This window comes from Geotrypetes seraphini, chromosome 3 (genome assembly GCF_902459505.1).
Source record: "Geotrypetes seraphini chromosome 3, aGeoSer1.1, whole genome shotgun sequence".
In the NCBI taxonomy this organism is placed as follows: Eukaryota; Metazoa; Chordata; class Amphibia; order Gymnophiona; family Dermophiidae; genus Geotrypetes; species Geotrypetes seraphini.
The window spans coordinates 4110859-4132240 of record NC_047086.1 but is presented as its reverse complement, the minus strand read 5'-3'; the positions used below and the strand labels follow the sequence as shown (position 1 = coordinate 4132240).

The window sequence follows — 21382 nt, the reverse complement described above, 5'->3', positions numbered from 1 at the left end:
CGGTCCTCTCTCCCTCCTGCTATGTGACTGTCCACTTCTCTCAGGATTGAGTCTCCTACTACAGCAGGGAAGTACTGAAGGATCAGTTCCGGATGCTGGGAAGGAAGCTGAAGACCAGAACGCCGAGAGTAGCATTCTCAGAGATCCTGCAGGTACCCAGGGCAGATGAGAAGAGGCAGATGGAGCTGCAAGCAATTAACGTGTGGATGAGGCGCTGATGTGAGGAAGGATTCCACTTTGTGTGCAACTGGACGACATTCTGGAGGAAAAGCAAGCTATACAGGAAGAATGTACTCACCTCAGCAGAGATGGAACGAGGCTTTTTGCAAGCAACATCAAGCGAGAAATTGAGAAGTTTTTAAACTAGGAAGAAGGGGAAAGCCGATAGTCGACCGAGGGTCGATGGTTCGGGAAACAGTATAACCAGAGGATACTGTGCAGAAAGATTACGGGGAAGACTCACCGGATCAAACGCAAGGCAGAAATCCTGACGGATCAAAAGGGATACAAGAGGAGAAGAAAAGCAAGAAAGTAATAGGCCGCAAACTCAAATGTATGCACACAAACGCAAGGAACCTAAGAAATAAGATGGGGGAATTGGAAGCTATGGCACAAAAAGATAACCTTGACATGGTGGAAAGAGGAAAACATCTGGAACACTGTGCTACCGGGATACAAGCTATACCGCAGAGACAGAGTGGGTCAAAAAGGTGGAGGTATTGCCCGTCAAAGAGGGAATTGAGTCTACCAAAGAGAACACATCTGAAACGAAAAATAAAGTAGAGTCTCTATGTGCCATAATTCCGGGAAAGAATGGAATGAAGATCGGCATCTACTACCAACCCCCAGGGCAATCCGAAGAAACAGATGGAGAAATAACGGATGAGATTAAACGCAACTGCAAGGGAAGCAACGCAGTTATCATGGGTGACTTCAATTATCCGGGGATAGACTTGAACCTAGGCACCTCCGGCTGCGGTAGGGAGACCAATTACCTGGATGCTGTGGGCGATTGCTTCCTGGAACAACTTATCAAGGAAAATACAAGAGGAAATGCAATTCTGGACTTAATTCTTAACGGACTATGAGGACCGGAGCAAGATGTAGAAGGGACATTGGGAAGCAGTGATCACAATATGATCCGCTTCAACCTGTACAAGGAAGCGAAACAAAGATCCAGAACGACGGCACTGAACTTCTGAAAAGGGAATTATGAAGGGATGAGACTCATGGTGGGGAAGAGATTAAGAAGAAGATAAGCACTGTAAAAACGCTAGAGCAAGCATGGTCCCTTTTTAAGGACACAGTCACCGAGGCGCAAAATCTATACATACCACGTATCAGCAAAGGATCCAAGAGGAAAAAGAACAAGGAACAGGTGTGATTCACTGTAGCGGTGAAAGAAGCGATCAGAGACAAGAAGACTTTGTTTAAAGAATGGAAAAAGTCAAAAATGGACGCAAACTGGAAAAAGCAAAGCAACATCAAAACAAGTGCCATAAGGCAGAAATAGGGGCCAAAAGGGACTACGAGGAAAAAATAGCCAAGGAGGCAAAAAACTTCAAGCTATTCTTTCAAAATATTAAGGGGAAACAACCCACGAAGGAAGCTGTGGGGCTGTTGGACGACCGTGGAATAAAAGGAGTACTAAAGGAGGAAAAGGCCATCGCTGACAAACTGAACACATTTTTTGCGTCTGTGTTTACCAAAGAGGATATACACAACATACCGGAAGCCGACAGGCTATACGTAGGAAACGAAGACGGGAAACTGACTGGGCTGACGGTCAGTCTAGAAGAGGTATGCAGGCAGACTGATAGACTTAAAAACGACAAATCCCCTGGACCAGATGGCATCCATCAAGGAACTGAAAGGGGTCATCAAGGAACTGAAAGGGATTATAGCCAAACCACTTCAACTAATAGCCAATCTGTCGATCAAATCGGGAAGGATTCTGGAAGACTGGAAAGTGGTGAATATTACGCTGACCTTCAAGAAAGGATCTAAGGGAGATCTGGGAAATTAAAGACAGGCGAGTCTGACCTCAGTACCGGGAAAGATGGTAACGGCGCTGATAAAAGACCGCAACGTTGATCACCTTGACGGCTTCAACAAAGGAAGATCTTGCTTGACGAACTTGCTGCACTTCTTCGAGGAAGTAAACAGGCAGATAGACAAGGGTGACCCGGTTGACATTATATATCTGGATTTTCAGAAGGCGTTTGACAAGGTCCCGCATAAACGACTACTTTGAAAAATTGCGACCCATGGAATTGAGGGTGAAATACTCACGTGGATTAAAAACTGGTTGGCAGATAGGAAACAGAGAGTGGGAGTAAATGAACAATACTCAGACAGGAATAGCATCACGAGTGGAGTGCCACAGGGTTCAGTGCTTGGACCCGTACTCTTTAACATATTTATAAATGACCTGGAAAATGGAACGATGAGTGAGGTGATTAAATTTGCAGAAAATACAAAGTTATTCAGAGTAGTGAGGATGCAGGAGGATTGCGAAGAACTGCAACATGACAAACACGCTCAAGAAATGGGCTGCAACATGGCAAATGAAGTTTAAAGTGGATAAGTGTAAGGTGATGCATGTCGGTAACAAAAATCTTATACACGAATACAGGATGTCTGGTGCGGTACTCGGAGAGACCCCCCAGGAAAGAGACGTGGAAGTACTGGAGAAAAAGTCGATGAAGCCGTCTGCGCAATGCGCGGCGACTGCGAAAAGGGTGAACAGAACGTTAAGAATGATTAAGAAGGGGATCACGAGCAGATCGGAGAAGGTTATCACGCCGCCGTACCGGGCCATTGTACGCCCCCACCTGGAATACTGCATCCAGCACTGGTTGCCGTACATGAAGGACACGGTACTACTCAAAAGAGTCCAGAAAAGAGCGACTAAAATGGTTAAGGGGCTGAAGGAGTTGCTGTACAGCGAGAGATTAGAGAAACTGGGCCACTTCTCCCTTGAAAAGAGGAAACTGAGAGGGAACATGATCGAAACATTCAAGATACTGAAGCGAATAGACTTAGTAGATAAAGACAGGTTGTTCACCCTCTCCAAGGTAGGGAGAACGAGAGGGCACTCTCTAAAGTTAAAAGGGGATAGATTCCGTACAAATGTAAGGAAGTTCTTCTTCACCCAGAGAGTGGTGAAAAACTGGAACGCTCTTCTGGAGGCTGTTATTGTGTAATTTTATTAACATGTAAATCGCCTTGAATATTGAAAAGGCGATTAAACAAATAAATATTAAACTTGAAACTTGAAACTTGAAACTTGTTATAGGGAAAAACACCCTCCAGGAATTCAAGATAAAGTTAGACAAGTTCCTGCTGAACCAGATTGTATGCAGGTAAAGTCTAGTCTCAGTTAGGGCACTGGTCTTTGACTTAGGGGCCACCGCGTGAGCGGACTGCTAGGCATGATGGACAACTGGTCTGACCTAGCAGCGACAATTCTGATGGTTGTATGTTCTTATGACAACTGCTGAATAAGAGATATTTAATATTCTGTTAGCACGCATGGTACCTTGGAATACTCATCTGCCAAAATTATCCAAGGTTCTCCCCTCTCTGCCTGGCTGAGTACTGATGTAAGTACAAGTATTATTTGAGATTATGAAGTGGTACTTTGATATATTCTTTAGGCCATGTCTTATAACCTAAAGCCTCCTTGAGTTCTGTCCGAGGCTCTGCTTCTGACTCCATGTTTACAGGAAGCGATTCCCCCATTTGTCTGATAATATTGATAAATGACAGACTTACAGGAGGGGACCTGCATCAAGGAAGAGGCAGAGAAGATTCATCAGCAGAAAAGTCTGAATAGTCACTGGAAGACCATGGTGACAAATCTGAGTGATATTCCTTAATGTTAGCACTTCTGGAAGTAGAGCATCGAGAGTGGGACAAAGAAGCCAAAGTAAAGTTGGTGTGCTCTGCTCACTAGAAGACGATGCATATCGAGGAGTCCAAGAACAATGTCTCGATATACTGCTTGGGTGATGCTCAAACTAGGCTGAGGCTGGGAGATTTGATGAAGGAGTTTGCAAAGTGTGTAACTACAGTATCCTAGTTAGCTCTTGCTGCAACAGCACTCAAAGCAGCTCTTATAGTAATGGCGCCGGTACAAATATTGGCAAGGGAACATTAGGCACTGGCTGCATTTGGTGCCTCAAAAGGAGACACATATTGAAACAATGGCAGTTGTACATTGGTGCATCGATGCTTGGAGTGTGTCAATGTAGATGACACTTCGGATGATGTTGATGTATGCTTCAAGGAGGAGACAATGTTTGTGCTTCTTAGCTTCCTTATGAGGCTTCCACGATGGCTTTAGCACTGAAGAAGAAATGGAACAAACTGTCAATGCGGTTGGTGCCAGTGTCAATGCTGTAGTAGTATGTGGCTGTGCTTCAGATCAGAGTCTCCAGCCATAATTGATGTTCCCAAAGTTGTACCGAAAATTTTCTCAAATTGCAACTTCCTAGCTTTAAGCAACATCTTCTGAATATGAGAGCAGAGTGTGCATGAAACATCTCGGTGCTCAGGACCTAGGCACTGAGCACACCAGTTATGCGGGTCTGTACCTGAAAAGGTCCATTGGCATTGACTGCACTGTTTGAAGCTGCTAAGAACCTTAGTCATCAATAGAAAAACCGCTGATGTGAAGTCAAAGGGTTCAATGGCCAAGGGAGATCAACTAGATGGTATACTGAAAAAGATTTGGCGCTCCCATCATGGGAAACGGTTGAAAAGAACCTGAGGGTCCGAAAAACCCAAAGTTGGGAAAAAAATGAACATTTTTTAATAAAAGGGGAAGAAATGATAGAAAATAAAATATTTGTCAAAAACTGAAAAAAAAAGAACAGTAAACTAAACTAAACTAAACCTTAAGTTTATATACCGCATCATCTTCCCCAGATGTTTTGGAGCTCGGCATGGTTTACAAGAACTTAAAATATAGGAAGAGAAGGAAAAAAAAGGTTTACATGAACTTAAATATAGAAGAGAAGAGTAAGGGGGGATAGAATTACATTTTAGTGAAAAGCCAGGTTTTCAGTTGCTTGCGGAATAATTGGAGGGAGCCCAGGTTCCGCAGCGGGGTAGTAAGGTCGTTCCAAAGACCTGTGATTCTGAAGAGATTTTCCCAATTTGCTTGCATAGCGAATACCGTGTAGAGAGGGGAAGGATAATTTATACCTTTGGGTGGGTCTGGTAGAGTCAGGACTCGAGGAGTTATAAGATGGTGGGATTAAGGGAGGAAGGATGCCGTGAATGATCTTAAAAGCCAGGCAGGAGCATTTGAAATGGATTCTAGAAATCACTGGGAGCCAGTGAAGTTTGGCTAGGAGTGGGGAGACATGGTCAGACTTGCGTTTTGCAAAGATCAACTTGGCTGCAGTATTCTGGATTAGCTGGAGTCTTTGAAGACTTTTTTTTTATAGGCTTAAGTAGATGGCATTGCAGTAGTCTAATTTGGAGAGGATGATGGATTGGACAAGGACGGCAAAATGTTGTTGGCGAAAATAGGATCTTACTTTCCTCAGCATGTGGAGGCTGAAAAAACATGATTTAGTCAAGGAGTTGAGGTGGTCATTGAGGGAGAGAGAAGAATCGATAAAAGTAAGGCACAAGAAAGTATAAAAGTTTGATGAACTTAGAGAGAGACTATAAAACAGCTTCTCAGCTCTGCAGAAAACTAAAATGTGGAGGTCCCACAAGCCAACATCGAATGGGAAGATACTAGTATGCGCACAGTATAGGTATTCTTAAAGTTTTCAAGTGACAGTACAATTTTTCATTGTTTGTGCTGGGTTCCGAGGATGACGTCACCAAAAAATAATGCCTGCTTGTCCACAGAGAAATGCTGTTACTACATCCTCCAACAATCAGTTGCAGAGCTTAACTATTCTTTGAGTGAAAAAATATTTTCTCCTGTTGGTTTTAAAGGAATTTCCAACCAAGATGGTAAAGGGGATGGAATTCCTCTTGTATGAGGAAAGACTAAAAACGGTTAGGGCTCTTCAGCTTGGAAAAGAGACGGCTAAGGGGAGATATGACTGAAGTCTACAAAATCCTGAGTAGAGTAGAACAGGTACAAGTGGATTGATTTTTCACTCTGTCAAAAATTACAAAGACTAGGGGACACTCGATGAAGTTACAGGAAAATACTTTTAAAACCAATTGGAGGGAATTTTTTTCACTCAGAGAATAATTAAGCTCTGGAACGCATTGCCAGAGGATATGGTAAGAGCGGATAGCATAGCTGTTTTTAAGAAAGGTTTGGACAAGTTCCTGGAGGAAAAGTCCATAGTCTGTTATTGCAGAAGACATGGGGGAAGCCACTGCTTGCCCTGTTATCAGTAGCATGGAATTTTGCTACACTTTGGGTTTTGGCCAGGTACTACCGTGTTTCCCCGATGATAAGGCAGGGCCATCAAATAAGACAGCCCCCCCTTTTTAGAAAAAATTGTAAAATAAGGCACCCCCCCCCCCCCGCAAATAAGCCACCCACCGATACCTGCGCTTACCCGAATCGGGTGGTACGGTGGGTGACTCCGTGTGGTCCCTCCGTCTACCGCGGGGGTCGGCAACCCGTGGCTCCAGAGCCGCATGTGGCTCTTTTCCACCTTTGCCGTGGCTCCGGTAGTGTGTCACGCAGGCATGCAACTTACAAGTCCGGCGTCGCGGCGGGAAATAGCCATGCTGAGCAGTGAGCTCAGCACGTACACAGATGAAAGCCTTGCTTGCTGATTGGTCCGGCGGCCGTGCCGCCGGACCAATCAGCAAGCAAGGCTTTCATCTGTGTAGTGCTGAGCTCACTGCTCAGCATGGCTATTTCCCGCCGCAACGCTGGACTTGTAAGGTGCACGCCTGAAAAAGAAATCATCCTGGCCGGGGTCGGTGTCATGCTCCGGAGATCTACAGCCTTCCTATCTCCCTCTCCCTTCTACCTGCTTCCGGCCACATCCCCTGCTCCGCGGCTCTCTTCGGCAACTCAGCAGCAGCGATCGACACAAGCTTCTGACGTCGGGGCCTACCCTCTGCGAGTCCCGCTTGTTTCAACTTCCTTTTTCCACAAAGGCGGGAATCGTAGAGGGAAGGCCTCGATGTCGGCAGCTTGTCTTGATCACTGCTGCTGACGAGTTGCTGAAGAGAGCCGCGGAGCAGGGGGGTGTTGCCAGGTGCAGGTAGAAGGGAGAGGGCCAGATGCAGGACTCGTGGGTGAGGGAGGAGAAGAGAGAGAGAAAGAGAAAGGGGAGGGAAACAAAAGGAAATATTTCATACTGGGCTGGGCCGGAGTGGAGGGAGGGTGGAAAGATTCTAGCTACAGGGTGCAGTAACAAAGGAAAAGGGGGGGAAAGCTGAAAATGGAGATAGTGACACAAAGAAGAGAAAGGGTAAGCAGGACCTACTGAATAAGGATAGAGATACAGAGGGGACATGAAAGGGTAAATAAGGCATCCCCCCGAAAATAAGCCCTAGAGCATATTTTGGCCTTCCAAAAAAAATAAGACAGTGTCTTATCATCGGGGAAACACGGTAGTGACCTGGATTGGCCACCGTGAGAACGGGCTACTGGGCTTGATGGACCATTGATCTGACCCAGTAAGGCTATTCTTATGTTCTTAAGACTTATCAGACCATACTTTCACCAACACCACTTCGCCTTAATTGTACACAACTGATACTACCACAACTGGACTACTGCAACTCCATCTACCTGGGAATCAACTCCGCTCTAAATCCACAAAATGCAACTCATCCAAAACACTGCTGTAAGACTAATCTTCAACCTGAGAAAATACGACTCGATCACAGCTTTCATCAGACAACTGCACTGGCTACCCATCCCATCACAAATAACCTTCAAAACATCATGCATCATTCATCACATACTTTACGGAAACTTTGCGGCTCCTCTCATCCAGCTCTTCTCTATGGCATGATCTACTTCCCAAAGAACCCTCAACAAGATACTTCTAAATCTCCCATTCACAAAAAATCTTCAGTACAAACGTGTTTTCCACTCCATGCTTACCTTTCTAGGTGTAAAAACTTGGAATGATCTTAAAGAAATAACCAGAACAGAACCTAACCACACCATATTCCGGAAGAAACTGAAAACTCATCTATTTGACAATTAATCTCCTGTATTCTCTCCTTCCCCTTAATTCATTTCCTCTCCCCCTCCTCCCTCCTCTCTATAAGTTGCCTTGAGCTTGCATAGGTAAGAGTGACGCAGAAATAGAAGATTAGATTAGATAATTTCATTGTGTACTTTTTTTAGAAAAAAAAATTCTTTATTTATTATATTAAACTTTTTGACAAAACATTTAGTCAAAAAAAGAAATAATACAACTCCAGTTTTAACATTTTTCAAGAAGTATCACAAATACACAGGAAAAACTAGTATCAGGAAAAATCCTTTCAAGAATTCAAATATAAACCAAGAAATCAAGTATACCGGGTTGTAAATTAGTCCACAATATAAGAGGCCAAAGCTGCAAATTTAACTGAAATATTTCACTTGTTATACATAAAAGGAAAATAAAGATGTGGCCAGGTGGGCTCTAAAACTTTGCTTCATTGAGCTAATACTGGAGCAGGAGTTCTCACTAAATTACTAAACTTTGCTCTTTGGCAGATATAAACTTTGACAACTGTTGAGGTTCGAAAAAGACATATCTATTCCCTTAATAGACCATCACATTTTTACAGGGGTATCTTAGAACAAATGTAGCACCCAATTAAAGAACCTGGGGTCTTAAAATAAGAAACTGTTTTCTTTTCTTTTGGGTAGATTATGACACATCTGGATACATTCTCACTATTTTTGACATAAATGGAATATCTTTATATTTAAACTAAACTAAACCTTAAGTTTATTTACCGCATCATCTCCACGGAAGTAGAGCTCGGCACGGTTTACAAGAACTTAAAAATGAGAAAGGGTACGAAAAGGTTTACATAAGTTTATAAATCGAGTGGAAAAGTAAGGGAAAAGAAATTACATGTTAGAGAAGAGCCAGGTTTTTAGTTGCTTGCGGAATAAATGGAGGGCGCTCAGGTTCCGCAGCGGGATAGTAAGGTCATTCCAGAGACCTGTGATTTTGAAAAGAAGTGATTTTCCCAGTTTATCTGCGTGGAGAATACCATGTAGGGAGGGGAAGGATAGTTTTAATTTATGGGCGGTCCTGGTGAAGTCAGGGCATGAGGAGTTGAAAGAAAGTGGGATTAGGGAAGGAAGGATGCCGTGAATAATCTTAAAAGCCAGGCAAGAGCATTTGAATTGGACTCTGGAAATCACTGGGAGCCAATGAAGATTGGCCAGGAGTGGGGAGACGTGGTCAGATTTACGTTTTGCAAAAATCAGCTTGGCTGCCGTGTTCTGAATAAGCTGGAGTCTTTGGAGGCTTTTATTTGTTAAGCATAGGTAAATGGCATTAAAATAGTCAAGTTTGGAGAGGATGATGGATTGAACGAGGACGGCGAAATGTTTTTGGCGGAAGAAGGGTCTTGCTTTCCTTAGCATGTGGAGGCTGAAAAAGCATGATTTTGTCAAGGAGTTGAGGTGGTCGTTGAGAGAAAGAGAGGAATCGATAATGATGCCAAGGACCTTGCTTGAGAACTCAAGGTGTAAGGCAGTGCCTGAGGGCAGTGCGAAGAGGATGGGCAGGTGTTCTAACTTTGGGCCGAGCCAGAGTAATTTTGTTTTTGATTCATTTAGTTTCATCTGTACCGAGAGGGACCAGGAGTGGAGTCTCATTATGCAGGATGTTATGTTATCGTGGAAGTTGGTGAGGTTCTGGTCTGTTTCAAGGACAAGGATGTATGTGTAGATTGTTTCAAGGGGGGAAAGCTGGAAGAGCTTCAATGAGGACATATAGATATTAAAAAGGATAGGGGAAAGGGGTGATACCTGAGGGACACCGCAAGAAGGAGACCAAGGAGTGGATATGGTGCCATTAGAGTTGACAGTGTAGGAGCAAGAGCGAAGGAAGTTTGAAAACCAATTAAGGTTCAAACAATTTTTATTGATGCAAACAATAGTGCAAACTGTACAACAAACACAATGATTCAGAATACAAACAGTGATGCATCATATCCAACACAATTCAAGGAAATATGGGGAAAGGGTATAAGAATAACCCACTCCCCTCAAAACGACTCATGGCTAACAAGGCCAGAGTCGGCAGAAAGGCTCTCCGGGACCCTGGACTCTTATGAGCCCCGAAGGTACCACTCCACTTCCCACCTCTCACTCATCCCCAGTGCCTGAACCATAGGAACCCCCCTCCCCCCTCCCCAACCCCCCCATCGGTACTCTCCGCCCCACATCCTCTTACTCACTATTAAGCGCCTAATTCAGGACACCCAACACAAAATCTCACTGCGTCCCTTTGGATGTAAAGATTGCAGATATGGCTCCCATACATTCAAGATCACTGTCTTCTCACCTCCCAGGTAGCTAACTGATGCAACTGGTTCCTCCAGTGCCAAAACGCCGGAGGGTCCTGGACCGTCCAGGATTTGAGAATACATTTCCGGGCCAGTAAGCTCATCTTTCTACAGAGAGCCCTGTGCCCCCTATGCAAATGGCCATACGCCTCAGGCAAATCCAATAAAATATGGGCCGGGGTACAGCGCAAAGCTCTACTAAGCAACCCGGACATATAGGAGATGATACGTCACCAGAAGCGCTGGTTAATGGGGCAAAACCAAAAGGCATGCCCCAAAGTGTGTCCCCATCCCACATTTATTACACAATGGTGTTGGTAGACTACCACTGTAATACAACTGTGTACGAGTGTAAAAAGCACGTAAGATCACCCTGTAATAAGTTTCCCACAACCAAGCACAGGGGGTCACCCAAGGCATCGCCCTCAAAGTACGGCTAACATCCCATTGTCTTAATCATATCTTTATATTTAAAAAACAGCTTAAGTATCCATTCCCTGTCCGAGTCAATAGCAAATTGTACAATGTGACAAACCCAGGTCCGTTTCGGGTTTTGGCCAAAACAAACCTGAATCCGCACCAGGTTTTGCCCCTGTGATCAGGAGTATTCACAGTGCACCTAGATGCAGGAGGGCTGATCAGGTGACCTGCCAATGGATTGATGAAGCTGACTTCTGCTCTGATTCTGACATGGAGGTAGAAGAGACAGGGCAGGATAAGATTAAGAGAAAAAGCTCCACTCCATGCAGTCCTGCCACTGTCAGAAAGCTTATTCAGTTTGAACAGCCTGTTAAAATTAGGACTAGGGAGAAACCTGCCTGTAATAGTAGGAAGCAAGCCGGTGTGTGGAAAACCTTTCCCCCACCTGCTCAGAGGGGGAGTGGTTATCTACAGGATATAACGAGGCTTCTGAGAACAGGAAGGGGGCACACAGGAGAGAAGCAGACGGGAGAATGGAAGCTGAGAAGAGGCAGTCTCTCTCAGACTGTCATATGCTTGAGGCAGACGAGTTACCTCTCATCTGGGATACTGGAATACAAACAGAAGGAGAAGCCATGGAGGTGCAGGAAAGCTGTTTAGGAGCTGACACTCTGCCAACACCCATGGAGACACAGTAAGCCTGAGATTGGATTTAATTTCTTTATGCTGCCAAATTTTCTGAAACAACCGTAGTATAACGTGCTGTAAGTTGCTGCATTTGAGTCCCCAAAGAGAGTTGTAAGTTAGATATTGCATCCCAAAGTGTTTCCATATTAAAGACCCTGGGTCTTTGCATGGGTGCAAACTCAAATCCAAGACCTCTGGTGGAAAAGTACCTGTAAAAAACCAAAGAAGATTGACCCCTATTCACTTTGGATGCAAGCAGCATCTTACTTGCAAGTTCACCACATATTAGCATCTCCACGTATTCACCATTATAGAATCCTCAGGGACCCCTGAAGAAGACTCTGTTGAAACGCAGACCGTGTTGGCTCCTGCGTCCCTAGTGAACTAGGTCCTTTAAGGTTTTCATGTGGATTATTTTACTTTTATGTGGATGATTTATTGTATCTTTGGAACTTTGACATTTTTCAAATAAAGTCCATTTAAGGAACATCGTCATTCCACAGAGCTTCTTCTGGTTTCTTCCGGAAAAGTACCTGTAACCTCAAGAGCAGTAGAAACATAGAAACATAGAAAGATGACGGCAGAAAGTTTATTCCAGTGATCTATCACCCTTTCTGTAAAGAAATACTTCCTGGTGTCACCACTAAATTTCCCTCCTCTGAGTTTGAACGGGTGCCCCCTTGTGACCGAGGGTCCCTTGGGAAAGAATATATCGTTTTCCACCTCGACACGACCTGTGACGTACTTAAACATCTCAATCATGTCACCCCTTTCCCTGCGCTCCTCTAGTGTATAAAGCTGCAGTTTGCCCAGTCTTTCTTCGTATGAGAGACCCTTGAGTCCGGCGACCATCCTAGTGGCCATCCGCTGGACCGACTCAGCTCGAAGCACATCTTTCCGGTAATGTGGCCTCCAGAATTGCACACAGTATTCCAGATGAGGTCTCACCATGGTTCTGTAGAGTGGCATTATGACTTCAGGTTTGCGGCTGACGAAGCTTCTATTGAAACATCCCATCATTTGCCTTGCCTTAGATGAGGCCTTCTCTACTTGTTTGGCAACCTTCATGTCTGCACTGATGATTACCCCTAAGTCCCGTTCCTCTGAAGTCCTAGCTAGCATTTCTCCATTCAAGGAGTATGTTCTGTATGGATTTCCGCTGCCGAGATGCATGATTTTACATTTTTTAGTGTTGAAGCCCAGCTGCCATGTCGAGGACCAGTTTTCCAACGTGATCAGATCCTGCGTCATACTGTCCTTGAGGTTGCTTTCACTTACTATGTTACACAGTTTGGCATCATCGGCGAACAGTGCTACTTTACCCTGAAGCCCCCGGGTCAAGTCACTTATGAATATGTTGAAAAGGGATGGTCCCAGGACCGAGCCCTGCGGTACTCCGCTAGTCACCTCCGATGTCTTAGAGAGGGTGCCATTGACCACCACCCTCTGAAGTATTCCACTCAGCCAATCATTGACCCAGTATTCAACTTAAGGAAATCTTCGGGGATCCTCTGCTCCAATTCCTCCAAGTGCTCCGATGGTTGCATTGGCTTCTCTGCCCCCCCTCACAGAGTCGATTACCGCACTCTGTCGGTCAGGAAAGAAAACACTCCAGGACGTTTTCTCCACCAGCTTCTCCTCTAACACCCCAGGGCGACTCAGAGGACTCCGCTCCTCCGGAGACAGAGATGTAGCTTCGAGAGAGAGTGTTGATGCTTCAGTTTGCATGCTTCTCGCTGCCGAGGAAAGCTCTGGAGCATTTGTTTGAGCACCCTGCTCGATGAAGGCGTCCATCGGGCCCGCTGACACCGAAGATTCCTCCGGGAAAGCCCGGGGTTTAGATTTCCATTTTACCATAAAAACGGTAAGAAAAAAAGACTCCCCAGCAAGTCCGTGGCGTCTCAATACGAGCTACCAGCCACCATCTTGTTTAAGCTCCGCCTTTGTACTTTTTGAAAGACTGAAATATCGGTTCACTTTTCTACACCATTCACAATTTTGTAGACCTCGATCATATCTCCCCTCAGCCATCTCTTTTCAAGCTGTAAGAGACCTAACTTCTTTAGCTTTTCCTCATATGAGGAAGTCCAACCCCTTTATCATTTGGTTGCTCTTTGAACCTTTTCTAATTCCACTTTATCTTTGATTTACGGCAACCAGGACTGAACTTAATATTCAAGGTGAGGTCGTACCATGGAGCAAAACAGAAGCATAATATTCTTGGTCTTATTTACTATCCTTTTCCTAATAATTCCTAGCATCCTGTTCGCTTTATTGGCTACCACTGCACATCGGGCAGAAAGTTTCAGTGTACTGACTACAATGACACCTACTCTTTTCTTGACTATCTTGTAGTTCAGCCCTCTCCCTTTTGTTTCCTTGTTTCTCTGTCTTTGTCTTTATTATTTGTCTTTGTTTAGTATTCTAAATTTATAATGCCCCCTTTTTTATTTTTGTATATCGCCTAGAATCTAATATAGGTGATTCATCAAATTTTTATTAAACTTGAAACTTTTTTGGTGCTGACTCCTAAAGTAGACCCTAGCATCTGGTAACTATGATTTGAATTATTCTTCCTAATGTGCATCACTTTGCATTTGTCCAGACTTCACAAGAAAACCCCTCGGCCCTCAAACAACTGATTTGACGCGGATCTCTTAGCCATAAAACGCGAAGTAAGGAAACTTGAAAGAACATGGCGTAAATCAGGGACTGACAACGATAGACTCAACTGGCGACTGAAAGTCAACAAATACAAAAGATTGATCAACGAAAAACGCAGTAAACATTACTCCCAACTAATCAATTCCCCTACTCTAAATAGTAAAGCGCTCTTTAGAATAGTCAACTCCCTCCTAGACATAGATTCACACAAACGCTCCTGCTCTGACCTCCCACCCCCTGCTACAACCCCAGCAGACCATTTTGCCAACAAAATTCACACCTTAAAATTGGCTCTTATAGCACCCAGTTCTGAGCCAATATTCAACCTTCCTGCAACAGACACAATAGGTTCAGTTACAGACATGACCTGGAGCTCCTTCGAAAGCCCAGACTGGAACCTCTTTCTCAATCTCTTCTCAAAATACGCTAATTCCAACTGCCTATTAGACAACTGCCCACCCACTATCATGAAATCTGCTCCCCCCTCATTCAAAGCCGACCTCTTCAATTGGGTCTCACTATGCCTTTCCACAGGTCACTTCCCGACTGAACTTGGCCACATTCTTGTCTCCCCCCGCCTCAAAAACAACAAGGAACCTATCTCCTCCACCGCCAACTACAGACCCATCGCCAACATCCCACTCTTCCAAAAACTCATGGAAGGCCTTATTAACCACGACCTCATGAACTACTTAGAAAAGTTCCACATCCTTCACGACTCCCAATCCGGCTTCCGCACAAACCACAGCACAGAAACTGTCCTAGCTGCTCTGACCAACTACCTCCTCCACCTATTCTCACTGGGCAAAAGCGCCCTAGTACTCCAATTCGACTTAAGCAGCGCCTTCGATCTGGTCGACCACAATATCCTGCATCACCGGCCAAGTACTAAACTGGTTCTCAAGCTTCCTAACTAACCGTACTTACCAGGTCCACAGCAATGGAACCTTCTCCCATCACTGGCGCAACCCCTGCGGAGTCCCACAAGGTTCCCCTCTATCCCCCTCCCTTTTTAACATTTACTTGGCCCCCCTGGCACGGACACTTGCTGACTTAAACCTAAAATCATTAGATCCAAGATGGCGATTTGAGAGCATGACGCGCTGAGCTGCTTGTCCCAGAATCGCGTTCGTCGGAAACATTTCTAGCGGTATCTACTTACCGCGATGCCGAAGAGTCGGGGCCGGAGTGCCGCTTCTGCCTCGCGGCGTCCTGGAGCCCCGGGTCTCGGAAGCATACAGGATCTTCTGCGGCGCATGCAGGAGGTCACAGCGACGTCGGATGGCGGCCTGCTAGGACACAGGGAGGCGAACCCGTTGTGGACACTCCTGGGCCCGATACTACACTAAGCCCCGACGTTAGGGCACCGCCCCCGCAGCCTCAGACAACCAGCTCTCCCAGGGGCAGGGAAACCCCGGATTCAGTGGTTTTCTCCTCCCCAGAGGCAAGAAAGGATTCACTGGAGAGTTTGGAGGTTGGGGCCCACCTTTCCAGGGCCCCCATGGAGATATCTGGGGGAACACCATCTCAACATGAGGGGGAAGGACAGAAGACACCCCCCGAAGGACTTCAGGACGGTGAGCACTTCACATTTACACAAACTCCAATTGTACTGATTAAACCTGCAGAAGTGACTTTAGACTCTATTTGGGACTTAATGGCTGGTTTTGTTAAAAATATTACTCCTACATTTCAACAAATTGAAGGGAAAATTAAGGAACACGATAAAGAACTGAAGAATTTAAGAGAAGAAATGAATACTTCTAACTCAACTATTCAAAAAATAGAAAAAGAAATTGTAACATCGAAACAAATGCAAGAGACTTTAGTTAAGGACAATATTAACCTAAGGAAGAAGATTGAAATGCTTGAGAACAACTCACGTAGTAATAATTTAAGGTTAATTAACTTTCCAAGACTTGAGTTAGTAACACCTAGAGATATGCTTAAGAGATATCTAGTGGAAAATTTGGAGATACCTGAAGAATCATTACCACCATTTTCACAGGTTTATTATTTGCCTGATAAAGAACAAAATCAACAACAAAAAATAAAATCTTCAGATCAAGAATCCTTAAACATTTCACAGATTTTAGAAACATCTGAGAAGGATTTAGCATCACCAGCCACTATGATCATTACTTTAGCTTTGCCAATTGATAAAACATGGTTGTTAAAACTTTACTTTAAAAATAGACAAAAAAGCTTTCTTGGTTATAAAATACAAATGTTCCCAGACTTGGCACGGGAGACGTAAAGGCGCCGCCGTGAATTTCTTCTTTTGAAATCTGGGGTTTTATCTTTGGGGGCAACTTTTTACTTGAGACACCCGTGTAAATGTATTGTGTATTACCGTACCTTTAAATATGTGTTTTTTGAACCATCACAACTGACAAATTTCGTGGCAATGTCTCGTCTGAATGTTAATAATCTTTGAGCCCTATAACTTGGATATTATGACCTCATCTCATTGCTATAGCTCTCAGTTTTTTTTAATATTATTACTATTTTTCCTTATAATTTCGCCAATTTTCTTTAATTCTTGGATCTTAATTTGAGGACTTGAGCATAAATAGTATATTTGTTAATTTAGGATTTATATTAGTATTGTAATTGATATCTATTCTATTCTTGCTTTCTGTACAAGTGTAATACTTGAAATTTAAATTGAAAATAATAAAAATTTAAATTTAAAAAAAAAAACCTAAAATCATTCATATACGCAGATGACATCACCATTATCATTCCCCTTACTTCATTCACACAACAGACGGAACAACTCACCTCCTCCGTCCTCACCAAACTAGAACTATGGACCTCACAATTCAAATTAAAACTGAACACCGAAAAAACCAAAATTTTCCAGGCAAGTCCTAACCATAAACTTACAAACACCTCCCTGAAATTGAACGGCCTAGACTATCCTATCAACCCCACCATAAAAATCCTTGGAGTCCTCCTAGACAGATGCTTGACCTTCGAAGATCATACCAGTGCCCAGGTCAAAAAATGTTTCTACTCCCTCTGGAAACTTCGCACCATTAAACGCTACTTCGACCATCTCTCCTTCCGTCTTCTGGTCCAGTCACTAATCTTAAGTATACTGGACTATTGTAACATCATATACCTGGGATCCTATAAATACACCATCAAACGTTTAAGAATAGTTCAAAATGCTGCTGTCCGCCTCATCTTCGGCCTCAAAAAATATGACCACGTTAGCCCCTATTATGCTAAACTCCACTGGCTGCCGGTGGAGGCAAGGATCATCTTCAAATTCGCCTGCCTCTGCTTCAAAACCCTAGCAGGCTCTTCTCCAATCTACCTATCCGAGCACCTTGAAATCGCTGGCCCCTCTCGTACACGAAACACCTACCTGTTCTCCTTTCCTTCCCTGAAAGGCTGCCTCTACAAGAAATTTCTCGACAGATCCCTTGCATTCCAAGCGGGCAAATGGAACAAATGCCTCACAGCACTCATCTCCAATTCCCCCCCCCCTACCAAATGTTCAGGAAGGCAATCAAAAACTACCTTTTTGATAAATTCCTCTAACTTCTCCCCCCCTCTTCCTTGCCTCCTCCTCGGACCTTGACTTACCTCAGACTCTCGACTCCTCCAATCCTGTCAGCCACCAAATGGCTTAACAAAATGGATCACCCTATCCAACTAATCACCCCTTCTTCGTTACCTCCCTTACTTAATGCCTCTGCTCGGCTTTATCGAACTCCGCAGTATATATCACCGCTGTATGTAACACTACTGTATGAACTCCGCTATATATATGCAACTTACAACATATGTAACTTCTCTGCAATAGTAACCGACCTGTAAAATAACTTCACCGCAAATGTAGCGTCGCCGAAAATGTAAATGTAACTATGCAAAAAAAAAAAGTGTAACTTCGCTGTAATGTACAGTCTCTTCTTCTGTTAACCGCATAGAACTTCCATGGTAATGCGGTATACAAAAATAAAGTTATTATTATTATTAAATTTCATCTGCCATTTGGATATCTAGTCTTCCAATATCCTATGCTCTTCCTGCAATTTTTCACAACTTTGAATAGTTTAATGTTATCTGCATACTTAATCACCTCACTTGCTATTCCAATTTTCGGTGTGTGGTGCAGGGGTTAGAGCTATAGCCTCAGCACCCTAAGGCTCTGGGTTCAAATCCCTCACTGTTCCTTGTGACCCTGGGCAAGTCATTGCCCCAGGTACACTAGATAGAGTTTGTGCCCACCAGGACAGATAGGGAAATATGATAAAGTACCTGAATGTAAACCACTTAGGATATACTGTAAGTGGTATATAAATAATAAAATAAATAAATAATTTATAAATATGTTAAATAGAATAGCACTGGTCCCAGTACACATCCCTGTGGCACTCCACTGTAAAACTCTTCCCTTTGACTACAGAACCTCCATGCTTCTCTCCTCTCCCTCCTTTCTAGACCCATACTCCTCCCTGCCCTCATCTAACCCCTCCCTGTATAAGTCACCTGGAGCCTGTGTAGGTATGAGCGACACACAAATGGAAGATTAGATTAGACACTATTCATCCTCCTCCACTGAAAAAAATGTCCATTTAACCCTACCCTCTGTTTTCTGTCCAATAACCATTCCAGTTTCCAATCCAGTTCACCACTTTGTGCCCTAACTAGCAAAGACCCAAATGTTTTAATGGTACACCTGAGAGTCAGTTTGGAGGATGCCAGAAGGAATACGAAGGTAGGCTGCAAATCCAAGTTTACCATGATATTATCCTTCTCTAGCATCTCATGGCCTTATTTCTCTGATGCCTAGCAGAATCAGATTTATCAGCAATCAATTGTAAATAGTTTCCTATAGCCAGTTTTTGGAATCCAGTAACCAGTACAAAGTTAAAAATATCAGAGAACTTGGTTAGATAAAACCAAAATACACACAAATACTACAAAATAAAAAAATTAATTACCCCCTCTTTTATGAAGCCGCTAAGAGTGTCGGAGCTAATACCACCATGGCTGGCAACAGAAAAGTCTAATGTGGCTTCATAAAAGAGGGCCTTAGTAGGGCAGAAAGAGGAAATATACATATTCAGATTAATCAAGCCCCTTTACAACTGCATACCACACAAACCTTGGTATTTCATCCTCTTCCCATCGAAAAAAGGTACAGGCAAATGAATTCTGGAGAAACTGATTTTTAGTACCTTGAGTTTCACATACTACATCTAGAAAGAGAGAAAATGAGAAAGATAGTTAGGCGTCTGCTGCACTAAATACTGGTTCTGCTGTACATTAATGCATTATGCTTGTCTCTGTAGGAACTGCAAGGGCTTCTACTTTTCCCTCTAAGCAGCCCAAATCAGAATTGGATTGTCACCCCTCTGAGCTCAGGGCTTGATTGTTGCTAATCACATGACCAGGTGCTTAAAAGTTCTTTTGCTACCTCAGATACTTCATTCGAGCAGCTTTATTTTTACCCATACTTTAACCCTGATGCCTTCCTCTGGTATAATCACAGAGACCCTCCTGGTAAATTTATCTCCAGCGCATTCCAGCCCCAGCACTGCTTCATAAGTCTAGCTCTAGGAAACTTCTCCCATATCTAGAACTTATCTTATGACTACCAAGGAAGTCCTACTGAGAAGGTCTTGCCTTCATATTCCTCCCAGTGCTCCCCTCTCCTTCACTTCTTCCTCCCTCCTGATACTTTCTCCAAATCTCTCTTCACCCCAAACCATAGAACCCCCACCACCACATCGCTCAGTTTATTACATGAAATCTGTTTTTCTTAACAAGAAAAAATTACAACAAGGGCAATATGGCACGCAACAAAACACTGTTTTACAAGTAGAAATACCCACCAAAGAGGACTGGAATCTTATGTCCTCCAAGGCCACAAGAAGAACCCCCCCCTCCCCCAGTCCCCCCCATTGAATCACCCCCACGTCCCAAAATGAACAGCACAAAATAAAACCAAATTCAGACAGGTGGATGTGGAAACAACTGAAGTCCATTCAGGATGTGACTATGACTCCTCGGAGATAAAATATCCAAGTAAGGAGACCAAATATTGACGAAGTCTCTACTTCTGCGACGAGAGGAGGAAGACAACCGGGCCTCCCATCCCATCAGTTCATGCAGTTTATTTCTCCAATACTCAAAGGAGGGAGGTACATCAGCCAACCAGTAATTAAAAATACTTTTTTCCCCCAGAATATAGCATTTACTCAGGAACAATTTTTCAGCAGAAGTGAATACAGAAAACATGGAAAAGTGGGCAAACATCATATGAAGCGCTGAGAGAGAGAGAGGGACAGGGACATGCAGCAGTCCCCGCAAAAAAAGAGGCCAAAGCCCCCCCAAAAACCCTGTACACCCTCACAAGCCAAAGGCCATGAATATAAGAATTCACCTCAGTGATACAAAATTGGGTGTCCACACAGCCCAGGTGGAAGGCTTGACTTTGAAAAGTATATGCTAGTAATAGTATTCTAAAGTGGCATTCCCGAAGCTCAGCATTATGTACCAAAACTGGGATACGTTTAAGAGCTCTGAGCAAAAGATCCACCCCAGGACCCCTCCCAAATCCCGCCACCAAGCCTCCAATATAAAAAAAAAATCCCAGGAGGGACCAAGCTGTTTAAGGAAAAGGGAAAAAGAAACTTTGGATCCCGCATCCACATCCCCCTCCAAAAAGGTACGAAAGCGGATCCCAAAATCCAAAGATAGAGAGCCCCCAGGCAAAGACCCCAGATAATGGAGCAATTGACAATGAGCATAGGCAAGACCAGGAAGAGGAACGCCATGCTGCAGCAACTCATCACAAGACATAAGCCTCCCATCATCCTGCAAAACATGGAAAAGACACTCAACGCCCCCAGCCTGCCACCTACCAAAAACTGAAGGGACCAACCCCAGGGGAAAGGAGATTCCACGTCAAAGGCAATAAAACACTAACATGAGGATCCTGACGCCTCAGCGAAAGCAACTACCCACACTACCCAAAGCGGTCAAAACAGCACGCTACCTTTACTGGAAAATGGGACCGACGACAACCGAGCATGAAGCAAAGAGAGGAGGTGAACAGGATAAAAATAATCACGTTCCAAAGAGGTGTCAGCATACAGACCAGTACCCAAGACCCAGT

At 44.0% G+C, this 21382-nt stretch overlaps 1 protein-coding gene across 4 annotated transcripts in view; it reads right to left on the bottom strand.

The window, feature by feature from the left end:
• The window catches only part of REV3L (REV3 like, DNA directed polymerase zeta catalytic subunit), a 696072-nt gene that overhangs the window by 487929 nt on the left and 186761 nt on the right, over nucleotides 1-21382 (bottom strand). For all 4 annotated transcript variants that reach the window (XM_033939819.1, XM_033939820.1, XM_033939822.1 and 1 more), the window contains one exon: nucleotides 19367-19460. In XM_033939819.1, coding sequence (XP_033795710.1) covers nucleotides 19367-19460 — 94 coding nt within the window. The remainder of the gene's footprint in view (nucleotides 1-19366; nucleotides 19461-21382) is intronic.